Below are 23,248 nucleotides of genomic sequence, written 5' to 3'. Positions count from 1 at the left end.
ATCTGATTGGCTGATTGGATCAGCCAATCGGATTGAACTTGATTCTGATTGGCTGATTCCATCAGCCAATCAGAAAATTCCTACCTTAATTCCGATTGGCTGATAGAATCCTATCAGCCAATCGGAATTCGAGGGACGCCATCTTGGATGACGTCCCTTAAAGGAACCGTCATTAGTCGGGAGACAACGGAAGAAGAGGATGGATCCGCGTCGTCTGCTTCAAGATGGACCCGCTCCGCACCGGATGGAAGAAGATCGAAGATGCCGCTTGGAGAAGATGTTTGCCGGTCCGGATGTCCTCTTCTTGCCGGATAGGAGGAAGACTTTGGAGCCTCTTCTGGACCTCTTCAGCCACCGGATGATGGATCACCAACCCCCGCTTGGGTTGGATGAAGATGTTGGAGCCAGGACGGATCGGTGATACCTGGATGGTGAAGACAAGGTAGGAAGATCTTCAGGGGCTTAGTGTTAGGTTTCTTTAAGGGGGGTTTGGGTTAGATTAGGGGTATGTGGGTGGTGGGTTGTAATGTTGGGGGGGGGGGTATTGTATGTTTTTTTTTACAGGCAAAAGAGCTGAAATTCTTGGGGCATGCCCCGCAAAGGGCCCTGTTCAGGGCTGGTAAGGTAAAAGAGCTTGTAACTTTTTAAATTTAGAATAGGGTAGGGAATTTTTTATTTTGGGGGGCTTTGTTATTTTATTAGGGGGCTTAGAGTAGGTGTAATTAGTTTAAAATTGTTGTAATATTTTTCTTATGTTTGTAAATATTTTTTTATTTTTTGTAACTTAGTTCTTTTTTATTTTTTGTACTTTAGCTAGTTTATTTAATTGTATTTATTTGTAGGAATTGTGTTTAATTAATTTATTGATAGTGTAGTGTTAGGTTAATTGTAGGTAATTGTAGGTAGTTTATTTAATTAATTTATTGATAGGGTAGTGTTAGTTTTAATTATATCTTAGGTTAGGATTTATTTTACAGGTAAATTTGTTATTATTTTAACTAGGTAACTATTAAATAGTTCTTAACTATTTAATAGCTATTGTACCTGGTTAAAATAATTACAAAGTTGCCTGTAAAATAAATATTAATCCTAAAATAGCTATAATATAATTATAATTTATATTGTAGCTATATTAGGATTTATTTTACAGGTAAGTATTTAGCTTTAAATAGGAATCATTTATTTAATAAGAGTTAATTTATTTCGTTAGATGTAAATTATATTTAAGTTAGGGGGGTGTTAGTGTTAGGGTTAGACTTAGCTTTAGGGGTTAATCCATTTATTATAGTAGCGATGAGCTCCGGTCGTCAGATTAGGGGTTAATAATTGAAGGTAGGTGTCGGCGATGTTAGGGAGGGCAGATTAGGGGTTAATACTATTTATGATAGGGTTAGTGAGGCGGATTAGGGGTTAATAACTTTATTATAGTAGCGCTCAGGTCTGCTCGGCAGATTAGGGGTTAATAAGTGTAGGCAGGTGTCGGCGACGTTGAGGGGGCAGATTAGGGGTTAATAAATATAATATAGGGGTCGGCGATGTTAGGGCAGCAGATTAGGGGTACATAGGGATAACGTAGGTTGCGGCGGTTTACGGAGCGGCAGATTAGGAGTTAAAAAAAATATGCAGGGGTCAGCGATAGCGGGGGCGGCAGAATAGGGGTTAATAAGTGTAAGGTTAGGGGTGTTTAGACTCAGGGTACATGTTAGAGTGTTAGGTGCAGACGTAGGAAGTGTTTCCCCATAGGAAACAATGGGGCTGCGTTAGGAGCTGAACGCTGCTTTTTTGCAGGTGTTAGGTTTTTTTTTTCAGCTCAAACAGCCCCATTGTTTCCTATGGGGGAATCGTGCACGAGCACGTTTTTGAGGCTGGCCGCGTCCGTAAGCAACTCTGGTATCGAGAGTTGCATTTGCGGTAAAAATGCTCTACGCTCCTTTTTTGGAGCCTAACGCAGCATTTGTTTGAACTCTCGATACCAGAGTTAAATTTATGGTGCGGCCAGAAAAAAACCCGCGGAGCGTTAACAGCCCTTCTACCGCCAAACTCCAAATCTAGGCCTAGGTGTGCTAACATCTGGATGTCGGATAGTGCACGTTCACTATATCCCTCGCATAATATACTTTCTATGGGGGCATCTTGAAAAATTAATTTAAGCTATCATTCAAGTGTTTAGCTTAAGGTACGCTAAGCTGAAGGTCAAATAGTGGAGTTCTTCTTTAAGTTTTAAACTATGCTTTTCTATTGCTATTTATTGCTATTTTACTACTTAGTTCTACTGTAACAAAAATAAGGCTTGTAATAGGAGCTTTTTAACAGGGAATTCTTCCTAGTGCAGCTCAAGGTGTGTGGTGTATGGGGAGGGAAATGAATCCTATCCAAGCTGTGTAGTACGTGCAAACAATACAATGGGTATAAGGATATAGATGTAGCAAGGTCTGCGGAATGGCAGGTATGGATGCGGCTTGACACCGGGATGGTGTATAACTCACCACACTTGCTGCTTGAGCCTGTCTCCGGGAGCCTTTAGAAAAACCTGCCGCCGCTGCTGCACCACTAACTCCTCACTCGTAGAGGTCGTTTGTCCTATGCTCCAATAATCATCCGCATGGGCATACCACTCAACAGCCTCCGTAATGCTGTTTAGTTTGCACGCTGTAACTGAGCGTTGTCAGGCGCTTCCGGTCCATGACGTGAATCGTCTCCTGCGCCAATGGGATTCCCTGCTACTCGATTGTATCCCCATACACCTACTGTGCACCTGAGTGCCGAGATTCAAGCCTGGTAACAATGTATATCCAGACAACAAAAAGTGCAAAAACCATGCGAGTCTCCAGGCACTATAAAGTTGTAAAAGTTCATGATTTATTGGAAACCAAGTGAAAAAAGTGATAAAAACAAAGTGAGCGTAAAATGTGAAGCTGGGCTGTCTTACGCATTTTGGCTACATGTTAGCCTTACTCATAGACACACTTTGTGAGAACAGACACTGAGCTTAAATAGCCCCTGTGACTGAGAAAACAAAGCCCCAGCTGAGCATGATTAACGAAAATACATTCTTATATTAAACTGAGATACAACTATGTAAATAACAAACATGAGATCAGGGCAAATTCTATACTTTACAAAATTTACAACATATGAGAAAAGGATGCAATAAGAGCCTTTTTTAGAAGCCTTTCACAAAAGGGTAGAACAAGATCTGATTACACTCTATAATAATCCCAAACATACCTACCCTAATTTAACACCATTACAGAAAGAGGCTTTAGATAAATTAAAATCTAGACAAGACATTACTATAAAAGACTCAGATAAGGGAGGTAGTATAGTGGTTTTGGATAGATCATATTATATAGAGGAGGCACATAGAAAATTTTATGACAGGGATGTCTATCGAATTTTGCCCTCTGATCCTACAGAACTGTTTAAAACTAAGCTATGGAGTCTTCTGTACGATGGCCTGGAGGAAGGGGTCATAGATCAGGACACTTTGAACTTTTTATATGTTTCCAATCCAGTTGTACCTATATTTCACCACCTCCCTAAGGTTCATAAATCCTTGGAGGTGGTGAAAGGGAGACCTATAGTCTTGGGTATTGGATCACTATTTGAGCAGCTTTCTAGCTGGATTGACTCCCTTCTCCAGCCCATTGTCCTACAGACCCCCTCCTATCTACGTGACACCAAGCACCTTCTCAATTGTCTTAAACAAGTGGCTTGGAATAAAGATTGCTCTTGGCTGACAATTGACGTGGTTGGTCTGTACTCAGCCATTCCGCACGATCAAGGGCTTGAGGCAGTAAGATGTCTTTTAGATCAACTGAGTAATTATGATGATATACTCAAGGAGTTTATAGTAAAAGCATTAGACTTTCTCTTACATCACAATTACTTTAAATTTGAAAATGAGTATTTCCTCCAGAGACGTGGGACCGCCATGGGTGCTAAATTTGTACCATCATATGCGAATATTTTCATGGCTTGGTGGGAGCGGTCCCACGTCTATGGTGAGGAAAACCCATATCGTAACTGCATCAGCACCTATAAAAGATACATTGATGATCTTTTGATCATCTGGACTGGCACAGAGGATCAGAAATCTGATTTTGTGTCTTTCATTAATCAGAATGAAGCAGTATTGGAATTTACTTTCCAATCTGATACCTACTTGACAACATATCTAGATTTAACTCTAACAGGTGATGTCGAAAAGGGCCAGGTGGTAACCAATCTGTATCATAAACCTATCTCATGCAATAAAATTTTGCATGCAAATAGCAACCACCCGAGACATAGTGGTTTTGGGATAGCAAAGGGTCAGTTTACACGCTTGAAGCGTAATTGCACAAATGAAAGTGACTTTGAGACGAACAGTGAAATATTGACCACTCAACTCCTAGAAAGGGGATACCAAAAGAAGGTTGTTAATAGGGCCCTATTGGAGGTAAAACGCACTGACAGGTCAATGATGTTGTCAACCAATTATAACTCTGCTAGGAGTAACACATTTGATAAATCCAAACCACTTTTTACAACCACCTATAGCCCTCAATATGGGGAAATGTGTTCAATAATAACTAAACATCTGCCTATACTCACAGCAGAGGACAGTCTCAAAGACTATGTGCTATCTGGGTGCAACTTTGTAGCCAAAAGAGGATGCACTCTAGGGAACATGCTATCACCGAGTATGTTAAAGAAAAAGCCAGGTACAAGCAGTTGGTTGCACGTCAAGGGGCATTATAAATGCCACTTTAATAAATGCATAGCCTGTGGCTGCACTCGTGTAACAAAAAACTTTCAATCCATGGCCACACAGAGAGTTTATTCCTTAAAGAATTGTACCAATTGCCGTACCAGTAATGTTATTTATCTCGTGGATTGCACATCCTGCCAAAAACACTATGTAGGTTGCTCCACCAGAGAGGCACAAACACGAATTTGTGAACATCTCAATAATATCGAGAATGGGATTGAATGCTCAGATTTAGCACAACATTTTATCCATAAACATGGTAAAAATGTAAATAGCTTTCAATGGCAGGTCATTGAGCAAGTTAGGACCCCAGATAGAGGAGGTGACATATCCAGTAGGCTTCTATATCAAGAGGCATACTGGATTTTTCAACTCAGAACAAGGAGACCAGCAGGCTTTAACATCGAAGGTGATGTCATTAACCTCTGGCAAAGAAATTGACCGATAGAATTAACTTGAATCCACCTGACAATTAGCTGGCCCCCAATTGTTTAAATTTATATCCTATCAGGATTGTCCATATTCAATGATAAAATTCAATAAAATTTAATAAACTTTAAATACTAATTTTATAGCAAAGCCTCACATATAAGCATTAGAATGTTAACTAATGATCAATCCTGACATTATGTCTCAATAGTCTTAAGCAATTTGTTCCCATTACACAACCAATAAGTTCTAATATCGTGATATGTAACTTGTTTTATATATCTACCCTTATAGTTAGGTATTTGCTTTATATATCTACCTTTATAGTTGGGTATTTTTCATGTCCAACTTAATATCTCTATATAGATTATCGCATCTTTTTCTAAAGAAAACTGCCCCTTTTAATAAATTCTAGAACCCACAATTTCTGATTGACTTTTAAAGCCAGTCAATTCATATTATTTTATTTACACTTATAGCTTGATGCATTTTTATTTGGCTAAATTTCAACATGTAAATTAATTATTTACTAAAAGAGAGACATGCCAGCATATGCAACTTACATGCTCTATTCAAGTTAATAAATTGTACTTCAATTAAAGTTATGGCAACTAATGCTACAATACATAAGGGTTAATAAATTGTACTTCAACTAAAGTTATGGTAACTAATGCTACAATACATAAGGGTTAATAAATTGTACTTCAATTAAAGCTATGGTAACTAATGCTACAATACATAAGGGTATGTCCCGTTAACTATGTAGCTTTGTTTCCCCCTATACACCCAGTGTTAGCGATCTATATATATACTGGTGGTTATATCTTTTATTTGCATTTGGCTCTTATTGCATCCTTTTCTCATATGTTGTAAATTTTGTAAAGTATAGAATTTGCCCTGATCTCATGTTTGTTATTTACATAGTTGTATCTCAGTTTAATATAAGAATGTATTTTCGTTAATCATGCTCAGCTGGGGCTTTGTTTTTTCAGTCACAGGGGCTATTTAAGCTCAGTGTCTGTTCTCACAAAGTGTGTCTATGAGTAAGGCTAACATGTAGCCGAAACGCGTAAGACAGCCCAGCTTCACATTTTACGCTCACTTTGTTTTTATCACTTTTTTCACTTGGTTTCCAATAAATCATGAACTTTTAAAACTTTATAGTGCCTGGAGACTCGCATGGTTTTTGCACTTTTTGTTGTCTTGTAATAGGAGCTGTTGGGGGAATGAATGTTAAAAAAAAGTATTATGTGTTTATAAAGTTTTAAAAACACAAGCTAACATATAGACATAATTTAGTAATATAATTCTTGAGCGTATTGACAAAAAGCATAAAAAAAGTTATATTGTCACCCTAGAGAGCATGGGAAGCAGGGCAGAGATGGACTCATAACTCATATTTTTAATTATTTACCTTATTTGTGTGGTGAATGACATATAGGAACGTATGAACTACTATATTACAGTCTATACAGTTTGGGAGAGAAATAGATTCAGTGTAAAATTTCCACTCCACCTTAAAAATTAAATGTAAACCTAAAATTATGATGGATTCATGGGAGCACAGATTCATAGTCCAGTCATTGTATGCACCACTGTTATTTATTATATAGGTACAATAGGTGTTTAAACGGCTTGTTTCACATTTTCCCAGAGTGCATCACTTTGGGAAAATGTTTTGGTAGTTAAAGCCTGCTTGCAATTGCTTTCTCTACTGAGGACATATTAGGTTTCCGGACATGCTCCAAAAAGAAATATTACTTTGAGTGAACATTTGTCTTTTAAAAGACTCAGTAATGAAATCTCTTAAAAGCAGGAGGAACTCAAAAGCTATAAATCAATAGTTCTGTTGTTTAAGACACATCTAGTAGATAAAGAGGCATTTATCAATGTTCAAACCAGTGCATTTTTCAAAAGTTTGCCACAAATGCCCTTATTTATCAGCTTTGATATATACAGAAAACAATTCCATGTGTGATAATGCTCCCTTCAGGGCAAGAAGCAAACCTACACGAAACCAATCTAAGAACTCAAACAAATCTAAACAACATGAAACTTCATATAACAGTTTTGACAATTAATTTAGACAGACCACATAAGAATTATAAACAGTGTACTGTAGGGCTTAAGGTAAATAGCATAGTTGGAACAGGGCATGCATACTTCAGCATTAGATCAGGTAGAAGCTAACTCACATACACAACTGTTTTCACCAGGAACCTCATTTACAAATGTTTAGGTGGAATGATGTCACGATGAGCATAAGAGAGCACAAGTGTATCAGGTAGCATGCAATACCGAGAAGCATCACACAGACTAAGAAATCCTAGGGTTCCAGTTTATTGACTATGCAGTGCATCAGGCTTCCTCCCCAGCACTGTTCTTGCTCAGTTCCTTTGTTTGTCAGTTCTTGTCAAATGGATTATGTCCTTATGAATTTAGGCAATTTATGCATGGTATATTTAAAAAACAAAGTAATTGAGAGAAAATAAATCTTGCAATTCTCGTTAATATTTGCAAACTTCAATAGCTTAACGTTTTTCACTTCTCAATTAACAAAGTATTAAACTAAAACTGTTTCAACACATAGACAGAAAATGACTCATATATGGAAGTACTATATTCTACAGATGACACACTGCTTTTTAACCTTTATTTATTTTTAGTGATTGACAGATATATGGTCATGCTAGACCAGAAGGCCGCACTGCACAAGGGAATTCTTTTGAAAAATATAGCTGCCGGCAGCAGACAGATAGCATCCATAATACACTCACCATGAAGATGGGCAGACAGGCTTCCTAGTTGGGAACCCCCTACACTTTGTAGTAGACATTTTAGCTTATTATAATATACTAGTCCTAAAGCCCGTTCACACGGGCCATTTTTTGCAGTACAGTGGTCCCACCCCTGGCGTTCTCTCCCTCCCACTCTCTTTTGCTTTCTCTCTCTCCCCCCTCTCTTTTGCGCTCTCTCCCCCTCTCTCTCTCTCTCCATCTCCCCCCCCCTCTCTCTCTCTCTCGCTCCCCTCTCTCTCTCCCCCCTCTCTCTCTCTCTTTCTCTCTCTCCCCCCCCCCTTTCCCTCTCTCTCTCCCCTCTCTCTCTCTCCCCTCTCTCTATCTCACCCCTCTCTCTATCTCCCCTCTATCTCTCTCTCTCTCCCCCCCCTCTCTCTCTCTCTCTCTCGCCTCTCTCTTTCTCTCTCCCCTCTCTCTGTCTCTCTCTCTCCCCTCTATCTCTCCCCCCTCTCTCTCTCTCCCCCTCTCTCTCTCTCCCCCCCCTCTCTCTCTCCCCCCTCTCTCTCTCTCTCTCCCCCTCTCTTTCTCTCTCCCCCCCCTCTCTCTCTCCCCCCCCCCTCTCTCTCTCTCTCTCTCTCTCTCTCTCTCCCTCTCTCCCCCCTCTCTCTCTCTCCCCTCTCTCTCTCTCTCCCCCCTCTATCTCTCTCCCCTCTCTCTTCTCTCTTTCTCCCCCCCCCTCTCTCTCTCTCTCCCCCCTCTGTCTCTCCTCTCTCTCTCTTGCCCCTCTATCTCTCCCCACCTCTCTCTCTCCCCCCTCTCTCTCTGCCCCTCTATCTCTCCCCCCCCCCCTCTCTCTCCCCCCTCTCTCTGTGTCTCTCCTCTCTATCTCTCTCCCCCCTCCCCCCCTCTCTCTCTCCCTCTCTCTCTCATTCTCTCTCTCCCCCTCTCTCCCCTCTCTCTTTCCCCTCTCTCTCTCCCCCTTTAACTCCCCCCTCTTTCTCCCCCCTCTCTCTCCCCCCCCCTCTCTCTCCCCACATCTCCCCCCTCTCTCCACATCTCCCACATCTCTCCCCATCTCCCCCCTCTCTCCACATCTCCCCCCTCTCTCCACATCTCTCCCCTCTCTCCACATCTCCCCCCCTCTCTCCACATCTCCCCCTCCCTCACTCCACATCTCCCCCCATCTCTCCACATCTCCCCCCCTCTCCCCACATCCCTCCACCCTCTCTTGAGCTGTTTGAGCTCTCTTCACGGGCCTTCACGCTAGGCTCCGCCCCCTTCACGGGCCTTCGCGTTAGGCCCCGCCCCCTTCACGCTCGGCCACGCCCACTTTTGCTCGGCGCAGTCGGCAGAACAGGTAGGGACTTAGGCCAGTGTGTTTGTCCGCGTGCTGTCTCTACTGCGCATGACAGCTTCGGACAAACACACTTGGCCTTTTATAGTATAGGATTTTCTAAATGATGTAGTCTTGGTACAGAACTAAAAGCTATTTTTTTTTTAGTAAATATTGCACATAATATCCTGGTTATCCTGGTACAGTAGACTGATGAGAAAGTTTAATCCATTAATTGATTAATGCCTTACAGTAAATGGAACTGTGTTTTAACAGGCCCAGTTATAGTCCCCATGTTCATATGTATAATTATCACTTCCAGTAACAGAGCAAACTGTAAATTAGATCAAGTACTGTCTTGAAATGATTCTATTTGTTGTCTGTTTTCTTGGCAATAGAAAACAGTTAAATTAAGAAAATCAATTTCTCAAATTCAAAGTTTTCCTACAAGCTAATAATGAGACACCTTTATGAAAAGAAATGTTAAGTTACCCATTTCACAAATCACAGTTAAACTGGTGTGCTATAACTATTATATCAGTAGAATATAACAGAAACTGAGGTTTTAGGCAACTGTGAGCATTAATTACGTTATTGTAAGCCATATATTCTGTTCAGCTTAGTTTTGATATTTAACTTACATATTTTTGATAACTTAAACTGATCCCCTTTGATGGAAACTGGATTAAATAACAGCACAATAGTATGTACTAACACAAAAATGTAGCAAAATATAATTTATAAATCATAATTCTTTAACTGTTTACTTTTTATTTTAAGAACTGAAGACCCTCGTATTCCTGACCAAGGGAATGTTGACGGTGAAGAGAAAAATGAGAAATCTCCTTCCCCAGAGGTATTGCCTCCTTTGGAAGAACGTATGACATGCTTCAGAAGCATGCTACTTGAAAGAGGGGTAAACATTTTATAAAATTTGTTATCAATAATGCTGTTTCATATCCTTTGAGACGGTTAGAATAATTTGGTTTATGCTGATAAACTTATGTCATAGAAATTATTGGAGCTAAGTGTCTCATTTACAGATATTAGTTGCTTTCAAAAGTAAAAGTAAATATTAATGGTACATTTTTGTATCTTAAAATATCAGTGTACAACATTTATGGCAATTAGCAATATAATGTATTCAATTATGCAATATTTTTCAGGTATCAGCATTTTCAACATGGGAGAAAGAGCTACACAAAATAGTATTTGACCCCCGATATCTTGTACTAAACTCAGATGAACGAAAACAGGTAGGTAGTTAGACAACAATAAAATATGTCAAATGCTATTTATTTGCAATCATTCATGCATATTTGTGTAATTGATAGCATATGTGGTACTGTTAATGTATGAGAGGTTTTAGGAGAAGATGTTTGCCAAAGTAATATTGAAAAAAGGATGCTCTTGAATGTTCACTGCAATGGGCACAGCAGGACCCAAGCTCATCAATAAAAGTAATGCAGTCTCACAAATAGTCAGCCTTTTCTCCTGCTGAACAGTGACCATTTCTTATTGATATGATTGTTAACTAATATTACATTTTTTGAGTATTGCTTGGTAAAATACCTCATTAATTTTTAATAGGGCATTAGATTTTGGAAGAATTGTAACAAATTACTGTGGACCATGTTTTGAAGTCTTTGACTTTTCCTTTCTACACAATAGACTTGAGGGAAAAGACAATTTAAAGCACACACAAAAAGATAGTTATAGAATATATTTTTTTTAAATTGATTAACTCAAAAACTAGACACTATGCATTCTTAAAGGGACATTCTAGGCCAAAATAAACTTTCAGGATTCAGATAGAGCATGTAATTTTAAACAATTTTCCAATTTACTTTTATCACCAATTTTGCTTTGTTCTCTTGGTATTCTTAGTTGAAAGCTTAACCTAGGAGGTTCATATGCTAATTTCTTAGAGCTTGAAGGCCACCTCTTTTCAGATTGTATTTTAACAGTTTTTCACCACTAGAGGGTGTTAGTTCACATATTTCATATAGATAACACTGTGCTCGTGCACATGACGTTATCTGGGAGCAGGCACTGATTGGCTAGACTGCAAGTTTGTCAAAAGAACTGAAAAAAGGGGCAGTTTGCAGAGGCTTAGATACAAGATAATCACAGAGGTTAAAAGTATATTATTATAACTGTGCTGGTTATGCAAAACTGGGGAATGGGTAATAAAGGGATTATCTATCTTTTAAACAATAAAAATTCTGGTGTAGACTGTCCCTTTAAGTAAGAACACTTGATCAATCTTAAAACATAAATCTTCTAGATGTAAAAAAATCCAGTTTTATGGAAATTATGTTAAAAAAGTTAAATTTAAAAAACTGTTAACTGTGTATCTACATTATAGAATATTCTAAAGTCCAAAAATAAATAGCACAAGCCTTAATGCTGCAGATTTCCAATGATTATGGCAATGATATGTATTACAAACAAAGCTTAGCATTCAATGCAAAATATACAAAACAGTATGACATGCACTAAGAAAATGTAAAGATATTCATGCTTTGTGAACAGCATTGGGGAACAAGTGATAAAGCCTAAAGTGATTACCCTTTTATCTATAAAGTGATTGCTCAGTATTCACAGAATCTCCAGCCAGACAGTCCAATAGTTATGTGTGGGGTCAACAGTGTTATCCATAATAATTGCTTTCCACTTACACTACAACACCCAGTCCTATAGACTACAAAGGTGTCCTGTCTCATGTGAGATCAATGCACTTTGGGAATTGTAGTTCCAGTCAACCAAGAGTTGAGATTGGATTGAAATAATAGAAAAAACATCAAGACTTGTTTTTTTTTTCTGAGGGCAAATTAAAAATTAAAATTGCTTTATGTTTGCACAGTGAAGAGATGTTGTCATTGAAGAAGCCAAGGTTCACTACTTGGAATGGTTTTGTTTTTTAAAAGATAGTCTCAGGTTAAAAACTTAGTGAAATGTGATTTTATTAGGGTGGCTATTTAAGTATTTACCTGCAATTTTTCTGATTAGCACAGATTTTTGAAAGTAATAAATAATATTTTGGAAAGTAATAATAACAATAATAATAATTGCTCTTATTTTGGGGCTTATGAGTGGAATAATGTAAAGGTAATATTTAATAAACCAATATTATTACTAAATAATCAATAATGACCATCGATTGATAACCTGGTACCACTGCAGTCTTTTATTACTTTTATCTAAAATATAATATTTGAAAGTGCTAAGAAAATCTTTTGATGCCCACTAATTTCAAAAGTTACGGATTGGTAAAAATAAAACTTAACAACTAATTCACCATAAAAAAGAGAAACAATAATAATCAAAAATAATTTCTATGATGTCATACCCCTAGCATCTACATCAGCCCTTTGATGATAAGTATATTAATATTCATCTAATAAATAAATCATGGTAAATTACTAAATATTGTTTCAATCATTTAGGTAAGAACTCATATTGACAGTTACTTGACAGATTCTCTATACTGTGTGAACTGAATAGGTGTCCTGTTTCTACTGTTCTTCTCTTGGGTCTCAATATCAATAGTTTAGTTAAAGTGAGATGTGTATTGGTTAAATTGTTATCATATGATTCCACATAGTGTTTTGCAAGTGAATGATTAGTAATTCCATCTAAGATTTTATAACATGTTCTAAGAAGCGTACCATTAAGATTTAACTAAGCCTCATGGAAGACCTACAGTGTCAGGTATTGATCCTCCGATATTAAGGCTTTCAGAGGATATAGATTCTGTCTGGCAGTAATTGCTGCTTAAATTACCATCTTTCCTTAAGGATTCTAGGCAACCCTTGGGAGTTGACATGTTGCTTGAATAGCTACTCATTCATGTTCTCAGTTCAATCCTTGATTTGAAACTTTTTAGATATATTTTTTTCATATGTAATCTTTTAAATTACTCAAGAAATGCTTTAATAATATAATAGTAAATTACTTACATTTACTTATTGTGTTTGCAGTAATTATTTTATATTTTTTAACCTAAATATTTACTGATGTGGTATGTTGTTAAAATTAAGCGTATAATATTTTTTATAAAACATAACAAGCATAATTATGAATATTTTTTTTAGCTCTTAAAGGGACACTGAACCCAATTTTTTTATTTTGTGATTCAGCTAGTGCAATTTTAAGCAACTTTCTAATGAACTCCTATTATCAATCTTTCTTTGTTCTCTTGCTATCTTTATTTGAAAAAGAAGGCATCTAAGTTTTTTGTTTCAGTACTCTGGACAGCACTTTGTATTGGTGGATGAATTTATTCACTAATCAGCAAGGACAACCCAGGTTGTTTACTAAAAATGGCCCGGCATCTAAACTTACATTCTTGCAGTTCAAATAAAGATACCAAGAGAATTAAGAAAATTTGATAATAGGAGTAAATTAGAAAGTTGCTTAAAATGTCATGCTCTATCTGAATCACAAAAAAAAAATGGGTACAGTGTCTCTTTAAATATGATGGAATGGGGCGGAGTTTGCCAGCACCTTGAGCAGAAGCTAAACTGCAGAGCTCCATGTAAAAATTGATAATTAACAGTGTTTTGGGACACAAAAGGGGGGTACTTGACTAGAAAAGGGTCTGGGATAGAAGCTACATCATACTAGTCAATCCGGAGCTGACTTTAAGTTGATTGAAGCGTTTGACATAACGGATAAACAGAACCGGCAAATTACGAGGAAAGACCGAGGCTGCGGCCTGCTCCGGGAGTCTTGGAGGTAATAAAGCATCAAAAACACCACCAAAAACAGATGAAGAATAGAGCCACACATTAGAAGAGCAGCAGGGGTGAGATAAAAAGCCTAATGAAAAAGAGTGAGAAGAGATTACCCGGAGTTGTTGGCGCGAATCGACATTTTTTAAAGTAAAGCTGATAGAGAAGAAGGTGAGGGAGGGTGTAAATGCGACATAGGCCTAACACCCGAACCACAGCACTACACATTATTTCTATTACCACTCTTGTAACCCCTTAATTTCCCTACAAGGCTCCAGAACCCTGAAATGGCCCAAATAGTAAATGTAGTGAAGATTTAAAACATGGAAGCCGGATTGTTTGTATTGGCGCAGCAACATGAGATCTAGTTATCATAACTTTTATTTGTTATATATATGCCACTGACCTCTAACTATGTGAACACTGCATAACTAAGGAACTCATGCAAGATACCAACAAAAATAGTATAGTGATACCAGTAAGAAGAAAATAATCAGCAATCGGGGATGCTTAGCCACTAAAACTTAATACATATTTATATATGAGGGCTCCCCTCCACATTGAGCGGTACTCAACACTTCTCCCAGTAATCCTTGTGCTCAGAAGAGATAGCAGCCCAAAGGGGGCGACATCAGAGGTTCTCTATATCAGGACACTAAACCGGTTGGAATATACCACCAGAAGAATCTTGCCTCTACGGCCCAAAGAGGGATTGTAAGGTGGACCAGACCTAACTACACAAGAACAAGACAATACTTTCAGAGATGTCCTCTAGAAGGGCAACAAAGGGAGACAAGCCTTCTAAATTAACCAGCATGAACACCTTTTTTTAAAGCATTCCAAGGTCTAAAAACCCCAAGCTCTACGGAAAGACCACCAGAAGAATCAGAGGAGCTAGATACTGAATCTAACCCACTGGAAGAAGAATCTCTACCTGCAACAAGGGCGGACCTTAAAGCCCTAGTCTAAAAAAGGACATTTCTGTAAGCTTTGAAAAGCTATGGAACAAGATAGACAATATCAGTCTCTAATAGCCTTTCTGAAATCAAAACCGAGATTGCTGATCTGGGTGGCAGGATTTACTCCCTGGAAGAACATACAGACTCAATAGTAGAAGACCTCAACAAAGTTTCTGAGACAGTGGTGTCACAACAACAACTGCTTAATGAGATCCAGGACAAACTGGAAGATCTAGAGAATAGGAGTAGGAGATCTAATGTTAGATTGAAAAGAATACCTGAATTAATTTCCAATAAAGACCTCCTCTCTTATGAAGCCCAGCTGTTTCACCATATCACAGGAGAACCTGAAGACTACTATATGGGGATTGAAAGAGCCCACAGGGCCCTCAAGCCTTAACCCAAAGAAGGGCTGCTACCTAGAGACATTATAATCAAACTCGCTCTGTTCCAGGACAAAGAAAAGATTTTGCAAGCCTCCCGGAAGAATCCGACATTTAAATTCCAGGGCAATATAGTGCAATTCTTTCAAGATCTCAGCCTGCGAACTCTACAGCGGAGGAACACAATGAGGCCGCTAACTTCACTTCTTCGTAAACATCAAATTCCCTATAAATGGGGGTTCCCATTTGCACTCTACATTATTAAAGATTCCAAAGTTATCACCATCAGGGAACCAGAAGATATTGAGGAGGTGTGTGGAGTTCTATTTTTGGAGACCCCAACACTCCCATCTTCGACTCAGGCAACATCCTCAGAACAGACAGCAAAGAAGAAGCTGCACACTACTATACCAAGATGGTCCAAAGTAAACTGCAAGAGACAAAAAATTTGAAACACATTGGAATTAATAATTTCTCAGATTTGAAATAGGACGTATGTTAATCCCATGTACACACGCTTCACTACTAGCAGCCTTTCTCGCTAAATGTTAGCGGTTGATCCCAATTCCAAGGATCATCATTTTGTTCAACTGTTTTATTTATATGTTGACTTAATGTTATTAACTTGTTGTTTTTTGTTGAAGGATATCAGAGCTCTGGGAGACTCACCACTAGACTTCAGATATTTATACCTCAAATACCTCTATGTAACACCCAAATCTACACACCCGACCTAAAAATCAGGTTTATAAGCTACCCCCATCTGCACAGGTAAATAATGCACACACTACATATAGTTTCACATAACGTTAGGGGATTAAATTCAGATATTAAGAGACGCACTGCAATTAACCAATACAGCTCCATTAGAACAGATATCCTGTTCCTTCAGGAAACCCACTTGGTTAAACCTCAAATACCACGATACTGGGCCTACCGATATACAAAACACTACCATGCTACGGCAGAAGATAAGAAAAGGGGAGTTTCTATTCTCCTTCATGCCACGGTAGACTTTACCCATGAGTCCACAATCGCAGACACAGAGGGTAGATATCTTATAGTGAAAGGTAACTTAATAACACGGAGGTAGTACTGTGCAACTTTTATTCACCCAATGAAAGCCAACATATATTCTTTGAGAGTATTGCCCACATCTTGACACAATGGTCTCAATCTAGAATAATACTAGCTAGTTATTTTAATGCCTCCATGTCCAAACCAATGACCAAATTACCTAGCCCCTCTTCCAATAAGGAGCTTAGATGCATCAGTATAGTCAAGTCAATACAGGGCTCTCTTTTCTCACATTCCCTGGTGGACACTTGGGTCCACTTAAATGGAATAACGTCTGATAATACTTTTTACTCGGCAGCACACAAGACATATGTTAAGCTAGACTATATATATACCAGTCAGATCCTATTACCTGTACTCATCTCCTCCACTATACACCCATGCGCCTGGTCAGACCACTCTATACTATCACTTAAGCTCCAAGGGGTAACTAACTACAACAGGGTCAGATCCTGGACATATGACTCCACAATCCACAAAGATCCACTATCTTTTTCTAACACATCCCAACATCTCAGTGAATATTGGCAGATAAACACAGATTTCACTTGCAACCCTATATATTCGTGGGCTGCTCACAAATCAGTCATTAGGGGACTACTTATCCAGGAAAAAGCCCATAAACATAGGCAGAATAAGACTCAGCTGGCCCAATTATACAAAGACATAGATATACTAGAAATACAACACAAATTGACCAAGAGGGAATGCAGCCTATAAACCCTACAGAATAAGAAAGCAACCCTAGCAAAACACCTGAATACTCAAGCCAGTAGAGCAATCACCAGACTTAAAGGCCAATATTTTATATACGCCAATAAACCAGATAAATTCCTAGCACATAAAATCAGAGAATGCCAAAAAGCAACTGCGATACCAGTCATAGAAAAAATAGACAAAATATATACTTCCCACCCACAGGTGATAGTAGACACCTTCGCAGAATACTATGGGGAACTATAATGGTCGTAAAGTTAAACATACCCCTGAGGTGAGAAACATTACCAGCGAGTTCCTAGCTACTACCCCTCTACCTGCTATTTCAGATGCAGACAGAAAATCTTTGAATGCCCCATAACAAAATTGGAGGTGATATTGGCAATTAAAAACCTTAAACCAGGAAAGGCTGTGGGCCCAGATGGCTTCCCGGGCGAATATTATAAATTATTTAAAACCACCCTAGTGCCGCATCTTACCAAATTTTGCAACCATATTATGGAGGGATATCCTATCCCCCCCCCCCCAAATTATTACAAGCCAAAATTGTAGTCATTCCCAAACCTGGTAGAGACCCCAAGAAATGTTCTAACTATAGGCCAATTTCCCTCATAAACCAAGACCTAAAAATATTTACCAAAATTCTGGCCAATAGGCTTAAGCACATCCTGCCCAAAATGATCCATATGGACCAAGTGGGATTCATTAAAGATAGAGAAGTCCCAGATAATATTAGACGACTAATAAATGTTATCCAGTTCTTGAGTGAGACCCGGATGCCTTCTCTGCTTCTAGCACTAGATGCAGAGAAGGCATTTGATAGAGTTGATTGGCAATATATGCAGAGGTCCCTGTCGCATATGGGATTTGAGGGTTCGTTTATTGCTGCCTTGAAAGCAATATATGATTCACCTACTGCCCAAGTATCCTCTGCAGGCTATAAATCACAACCATTCCCCATCCTAAGTGGTACAAGACAGGGGTGCCCCCTGTCCCCTCTTCTGTTTGCGCTGTGTGTTGAGCCACTGGTGGCCAGACACAGAGCGCACCCAGATATCTCGGAAGTTAAGATAAAAAAACTAAAATTGACCCTTTTTGCAGATGATATCTTACTCACAATCACTAAGCCGCTTATCTACCTCCCTAACTTATTCAAAGTGCTGACCAAATTTGCGGTAATATCTGGCTTCCGCGTAAATATAGACAAATGTTAAATGCTCCCTATAGAAATACCTCCTCATACCCAAAAACTATAAGAGGTAAACTTTGAACGCCGAACGACTAAACGCTACCTAAAATATCTAGGTATTCACCTCACAACTACAATTCAGCAATTGTATAAGTTGAATTATACCCCTTTATACAAATCAATTAGAAAAGACATACTAAATTGGAAGAAATGTGGTTTCTTCTGGCTGGGCAGAATCTCTGCGATTAAGATGAACGTCCTGCCACACCTTCTCTACCTTTTTAGGGCCCTCCCGATTAAAATCCTACAACCAGGGGGCGGAGCCTGGCCACGCAGGGACATGGCTGTTTAATTCTTGGCTCCTAGGCCCTGCGCCTGATGCAAACTTATTATTTTGGGAAGCACTGACCTAAATCATCTTTAAACCAGGGGTCACACTGCTTGAATATGCCCTGCAGGGATTAGTCCTCACAACCGGACCTTTTGTGGCTCACACAGGATAACAACAGTCCATGGCCTAAAGCGGCACTGCAACGGCTCACAGCGCACTGACCGGAGCTACAGGGAATACCTGTTGTAACTCACAGGAGCCTCATCTGACCACTTTGCGACCGGAGCACTTGCAGGATTATCTGGAGGACCTGCATTGTTAACCGGTTGCGATCCGCTCTCCCTCGCATACCGGACCCGACGGAGCCTCACAACACCCGCCCGGCACTGGGCCCATGAGAACAGACCGCTGTATTTGCAGAGCAGAGGTAAGCCCGCATTGCGGTAGTAGGGCTGCAAAGAAAATAGACACAACCTTGGGGGACTTAGTAGCGGGCAGCTCTGACTAAACGCAATAATAAAAGGGCCGGTGCCACGTGGGAGGGCTGGTCGCAGTCATGCAATATAAGATGTTTGAATGAAGGAGAGTCTAATCCTCACCCACATTATTTTCACATTACAAGAGGGGACAGAAACCAAGCTGTGAAAACAGCAACATGTCACAGTGAGGCAAAACAGTTAATAACCATAATCTCACATCTTAATCCTTGAAACTGCAAGAGAAGGGGGACAGTTCTGCACAGACTCCGTGAAGGGGGAATTAAGGAGACGTTTTCTGTACAAAGAAATAGAAAACCCCCGGCCAGTGTACATAACACACAGGTCTCACAATCTTACTCAAACAGCTCCCTTTACAAAAAGAGGTGTTTTTACTTACTTTCCCATCTTAAAGGCACAGCACTTACCTTCAGAAGGCCTGGGACATACAGGCCCGCCCTACTTGGTTTTACTTGTTTGGGAAGGGACAATAGTGGTGGTGTAGGAACCCCCTATAACCTTGGGCATCTTTGTATCTACCTGCCACATTTGCAACTGCAGGCCCATAACTGTAATAGTTCTGAATCCTTTTGGCATCCACTTATAACAAGGTATAACCCTCTATCACTTGTTCTGGCCTACAGGAGTACTACCCCTGCAGATTTAACTTCAATCACAATACTTATATCTCAGAAAGGGATTGACAAATACTCCCATAGCTTATAATGTCTCACAGGAAAAACACCAAGGGGGAAAAAGGACTTAAAAGTACTAATCTCACTAATTACCTTAAAATGGCCACCTCTAGCCATGACGCAGCAGAAATTGAGAACCCAACCACTGTCCCTCCCTTAATGGCTGCTGCCAATGTAGCATTAGACACACGACTACAGGAATCATCATCTAGTGAGGATCTTAGCGTGCACTCTACTAAAGCTGATATCAACATGGTGTTATCCGAAATGAGATCTTTATTCGGTGATTTAAAGAAAGACTTCCATCAAATTAGCCAACAGGTGCATGCCCTGGAAGGAAAACAAGAAAACATGCAGGCTCAGATGTCTTCCAACACCCAAAGAGCTCTTGAGCAAGAAGGGGACATTCAATTCCTGTTGTCTAGGGTTGAAGACCTGGACAACAGAGGGAGACGCAATAATCTCAGGATTAGGGGAGTCCCAGAATCTGTTAATAATTTAGCAATAGAAGGCTACTTACAGGATCTATTTCGCACTATAAAAGGCACCCCAGGTTCCCCAGATATCCAAATAGAAAGAGCTCACCGTGCCCTTAGGCCAAGACCGTCTCCCAAAGCTCCTCCAAGGGACATAATTGTAAAATTTCTAAGTTATAGGGACAAAGAAGTAATATCCCAAAAAGCACGCTCCATCAAAGATTTCACTCACGCCGGCATCCCCATCCAAATATTCTCCGACTTAAGCCAGATAACTCTACAGAAGAGGAGAGAATTAAAGTTTGTGACCAGTGCTCTCCAACTACACAGAATTCAATATAAATGGGGCTTCCCAGTTTGCCTTATTGCTACTCGAAATGGGAAACAGGCTATCTACCGAACTCAGGCAGACCTACAAGATTTCTGCAACATCCTGGACATCGCTGTTCCCACCCCTGAAGAGGAATCACCTGGACGGAGAGACCAGAATAATTAATCTCTCCCTCTCTTCTCTATCATATACAGGGCCCATCAGGACCCTATGCTGGACACTTTGTGCTGTTCTAGCTTCCTGCCCAGCCTTTGGACACTTGCTAAGCTGGGGCGCATGGAAGCTCCCTGTTATTGACATGAACCCCTGAGGCTGATCACTTCAACAGGTAACGGGGAAAGCAGAGCGCTCACCTTTATCAAAAGAACACTTTGATCTACTAGCCATTAACCTTTTTTTTATTTTTTTATTTTTTATTAGATGTTCTGTTTGTAGCTGTTATGCTCACTATGTTCCCTTACTCTAGGTTTGACCCACATTTTACTTGTAACTATAGTCTCTTTTCCTTATTTTATGTGCCTTTTTGCCCAGCAGCACAGCAACACGCGCTCTATGACCTGGTCAGCCCGGACGCATATACCTATACAATAATGGTGCATTGGGCTACAAGGGAGTAATTATAGATAGGCGTACAGGGCAATCCTTTTGGCTGCGACGACTGTAATTTCGTAACCTTGGGGCCCCCAGCCACAAGCATATACTTAGATTATACAGCCACTCATCAGCCGATAATTACTTAAGATGCTTCATAAATTTGATATGGCCTTTGGGAAGTATTTACATGCACCATGTTATACATAAAATCGTTCTCTTTGTTTTATTTTGTAACCCAAAGCAGACCATCACAGCTTGCTACTGGTGGGTAGATGTATAGCGAGCCTGATAGTAATGACGCATATACCTATACCATAATGGTGCGTTGCTCTATAGGCTGATAAATACGAGCGGACATAACTGAGACCCATGGAAATGTTAACGCTGTTGCTCGCACTGAGGTGGCCCATCCTACCACCCATTTACACTAAAACGGCACACTGTTCTATTAATTAATATTCGTTCATTATGTTAAATGAGTTACACCCCCAATGTTGTATTCATACTGTTTAATGTTTTAGACTCAAGGTTTGTCACTAATGAAACTATTTTTTCTTCTCAATGTGTACCTATATATATCACGACACAACTACTTATGTATATTGGTTTTGTTGGTACTGACACAAATGCCTATATAGGAAGTAATGAACTGCTATATCAGCTGCCGGTTGGAGGCGGTTGTGAGGGGAGACCTTTGCAGTCGGGATGCTTACACCTATGCCATTGTGGTGCATTTGGCTGCAAACCTCTCTCTACTTAAGATGTCAAATTTGACACACCTTTTTAAGTACTGCCTCTCAAGAGGATACTTCCTATGTATTATATGACATCCTCCTACTATGTTTCTTACTTCCCTTTGACACCCCTGGTTTATCCCAAAGACCTCTATAAGTGGACATATGTTGCCCCCTCTTTCCAACCTATACCTAACTCACTCCTCTTTTTCTTTAAAGGAGAGGAGAAAGAAAACCCTGCATCAGGCGCAGGGACACAGATCCCTTCTTCTTATACTCTTATTCCTCAGTTCATTTCCACTCTGATCTTTGGCCGGCCACTCTTGGTGGAAGGCTGTCTGCTTTTCATTTTTTCTTAACCCTCTTTTCTCCCCCGGATAAATTTTTCCAAACTTAAACTCCCACCCACCTCATCCCTTCTCTACCCCTCTCTATCCCCTTAGCCTCTAATTCTTTCCCGCTCCATAACTCTTCATTACCTCCTTTCTGTCCTTCACCTCAACTTAACCTTCTTCCTCCAACCCCACCTCCCTCCCCACCCCCTTTTTTTTTTTTTTTTTTTTTTTTTTTTTTTTCCCTCACCCCCTTCCCTTAATCATGCCTTTAAAAGGCTCTAGCACATTGTCTTTCATGACACTAAATGCTAAAGGCTTAAACATCCCAGAAAAAAGATCACATTTAATCCGTGATGGCATCCGTGCCCACTGCGACATTATATTCTTGCAGGAAACCCACTTTTGTAGAGGTAAAGAGCCAAATTGGTTCAGCCCCAAATTTCCGACTTCCTTCTTTGCTTCTGGACCCTCAAAGAAAAATGGGGTAGGCATTCTGATAAAAAATACTTCCCCGTTTTCTCTCACTCACATAGAAAGGGACCCTGAAGGCCGCTACCTAATCGTAACAGGCACTCTTTTTAATAGAATGGTCACACTAGCTAACGTCTACTTCCCTAATCAACACCAGAACAAATTCATGTCCTCCCTCACTAATAAGATCCTGGAACTCCGTAAAGGAGCTTTGATACTGGGCGGTGACTTTAATGTTCCGCTTAACCCAGCACTAGACACATCCAAAATGACAACCTCAGTTACCAAAAAAACTCTCAGACAATGTAATGCTAGACTTGAGGAGATGGCGGTTCATGACACCTGGCGTATACTTTACCCCACTAGGCGAGATTATACCTTTTACTCCCACCCACACAAAATATATTCCAGAATTGACTACATTTTTACGGACCAGTTGACTTTAGCAGGAGTTATTGACACCCAGATACTTCCCATGACGTGGTCAGACC

At 39.8% G+C, this 23,248-nt stretch overlaps 1 protein-coding gene across 1 annotated transcript in view; it reads left to right on the top strand.

The window, feature by feature from the left end:
• The window catches only part of TCERG1L (transcription elongation regulator 1 like), a 381,274-nt gene that overhangs the window by 325,506 nt on the left and 32,520 nt on the right, over nt 1–23,248 (top strand). The window contains exons 10-11 of the mRNA XM_053691741.1: nt 10,034–10,169; nt 10,420–10,509. Of these exons, the coding sequence (XP_053547716.1) occupies nt 10,034–10,169; nt 10,420–10,509 (226 nt within the window). The remainder of the gene's footprint in view (nt 1–10,033; nt 10,170–10,419; nt 10,510–23,248) is intronic.

Source organism: Bombina bombina, chromosome 9 (assembly GCF_027579735.1).
Source record: "Bombina bombina isolate aBomBom1 chromosome 9, aBomBom1.pri, whole genome shotgun sequence".
Lineage (NCBI taxonomy): Eukaryota > Metazoa > Chordata > Amphibia > Anura > Bombinatoridae > Bombina > Bombina bombina.
Note: the sequence above shows the minus strand (reverse complement) of the source record. Positions and strands in the feature narration are given on the sequence as shown.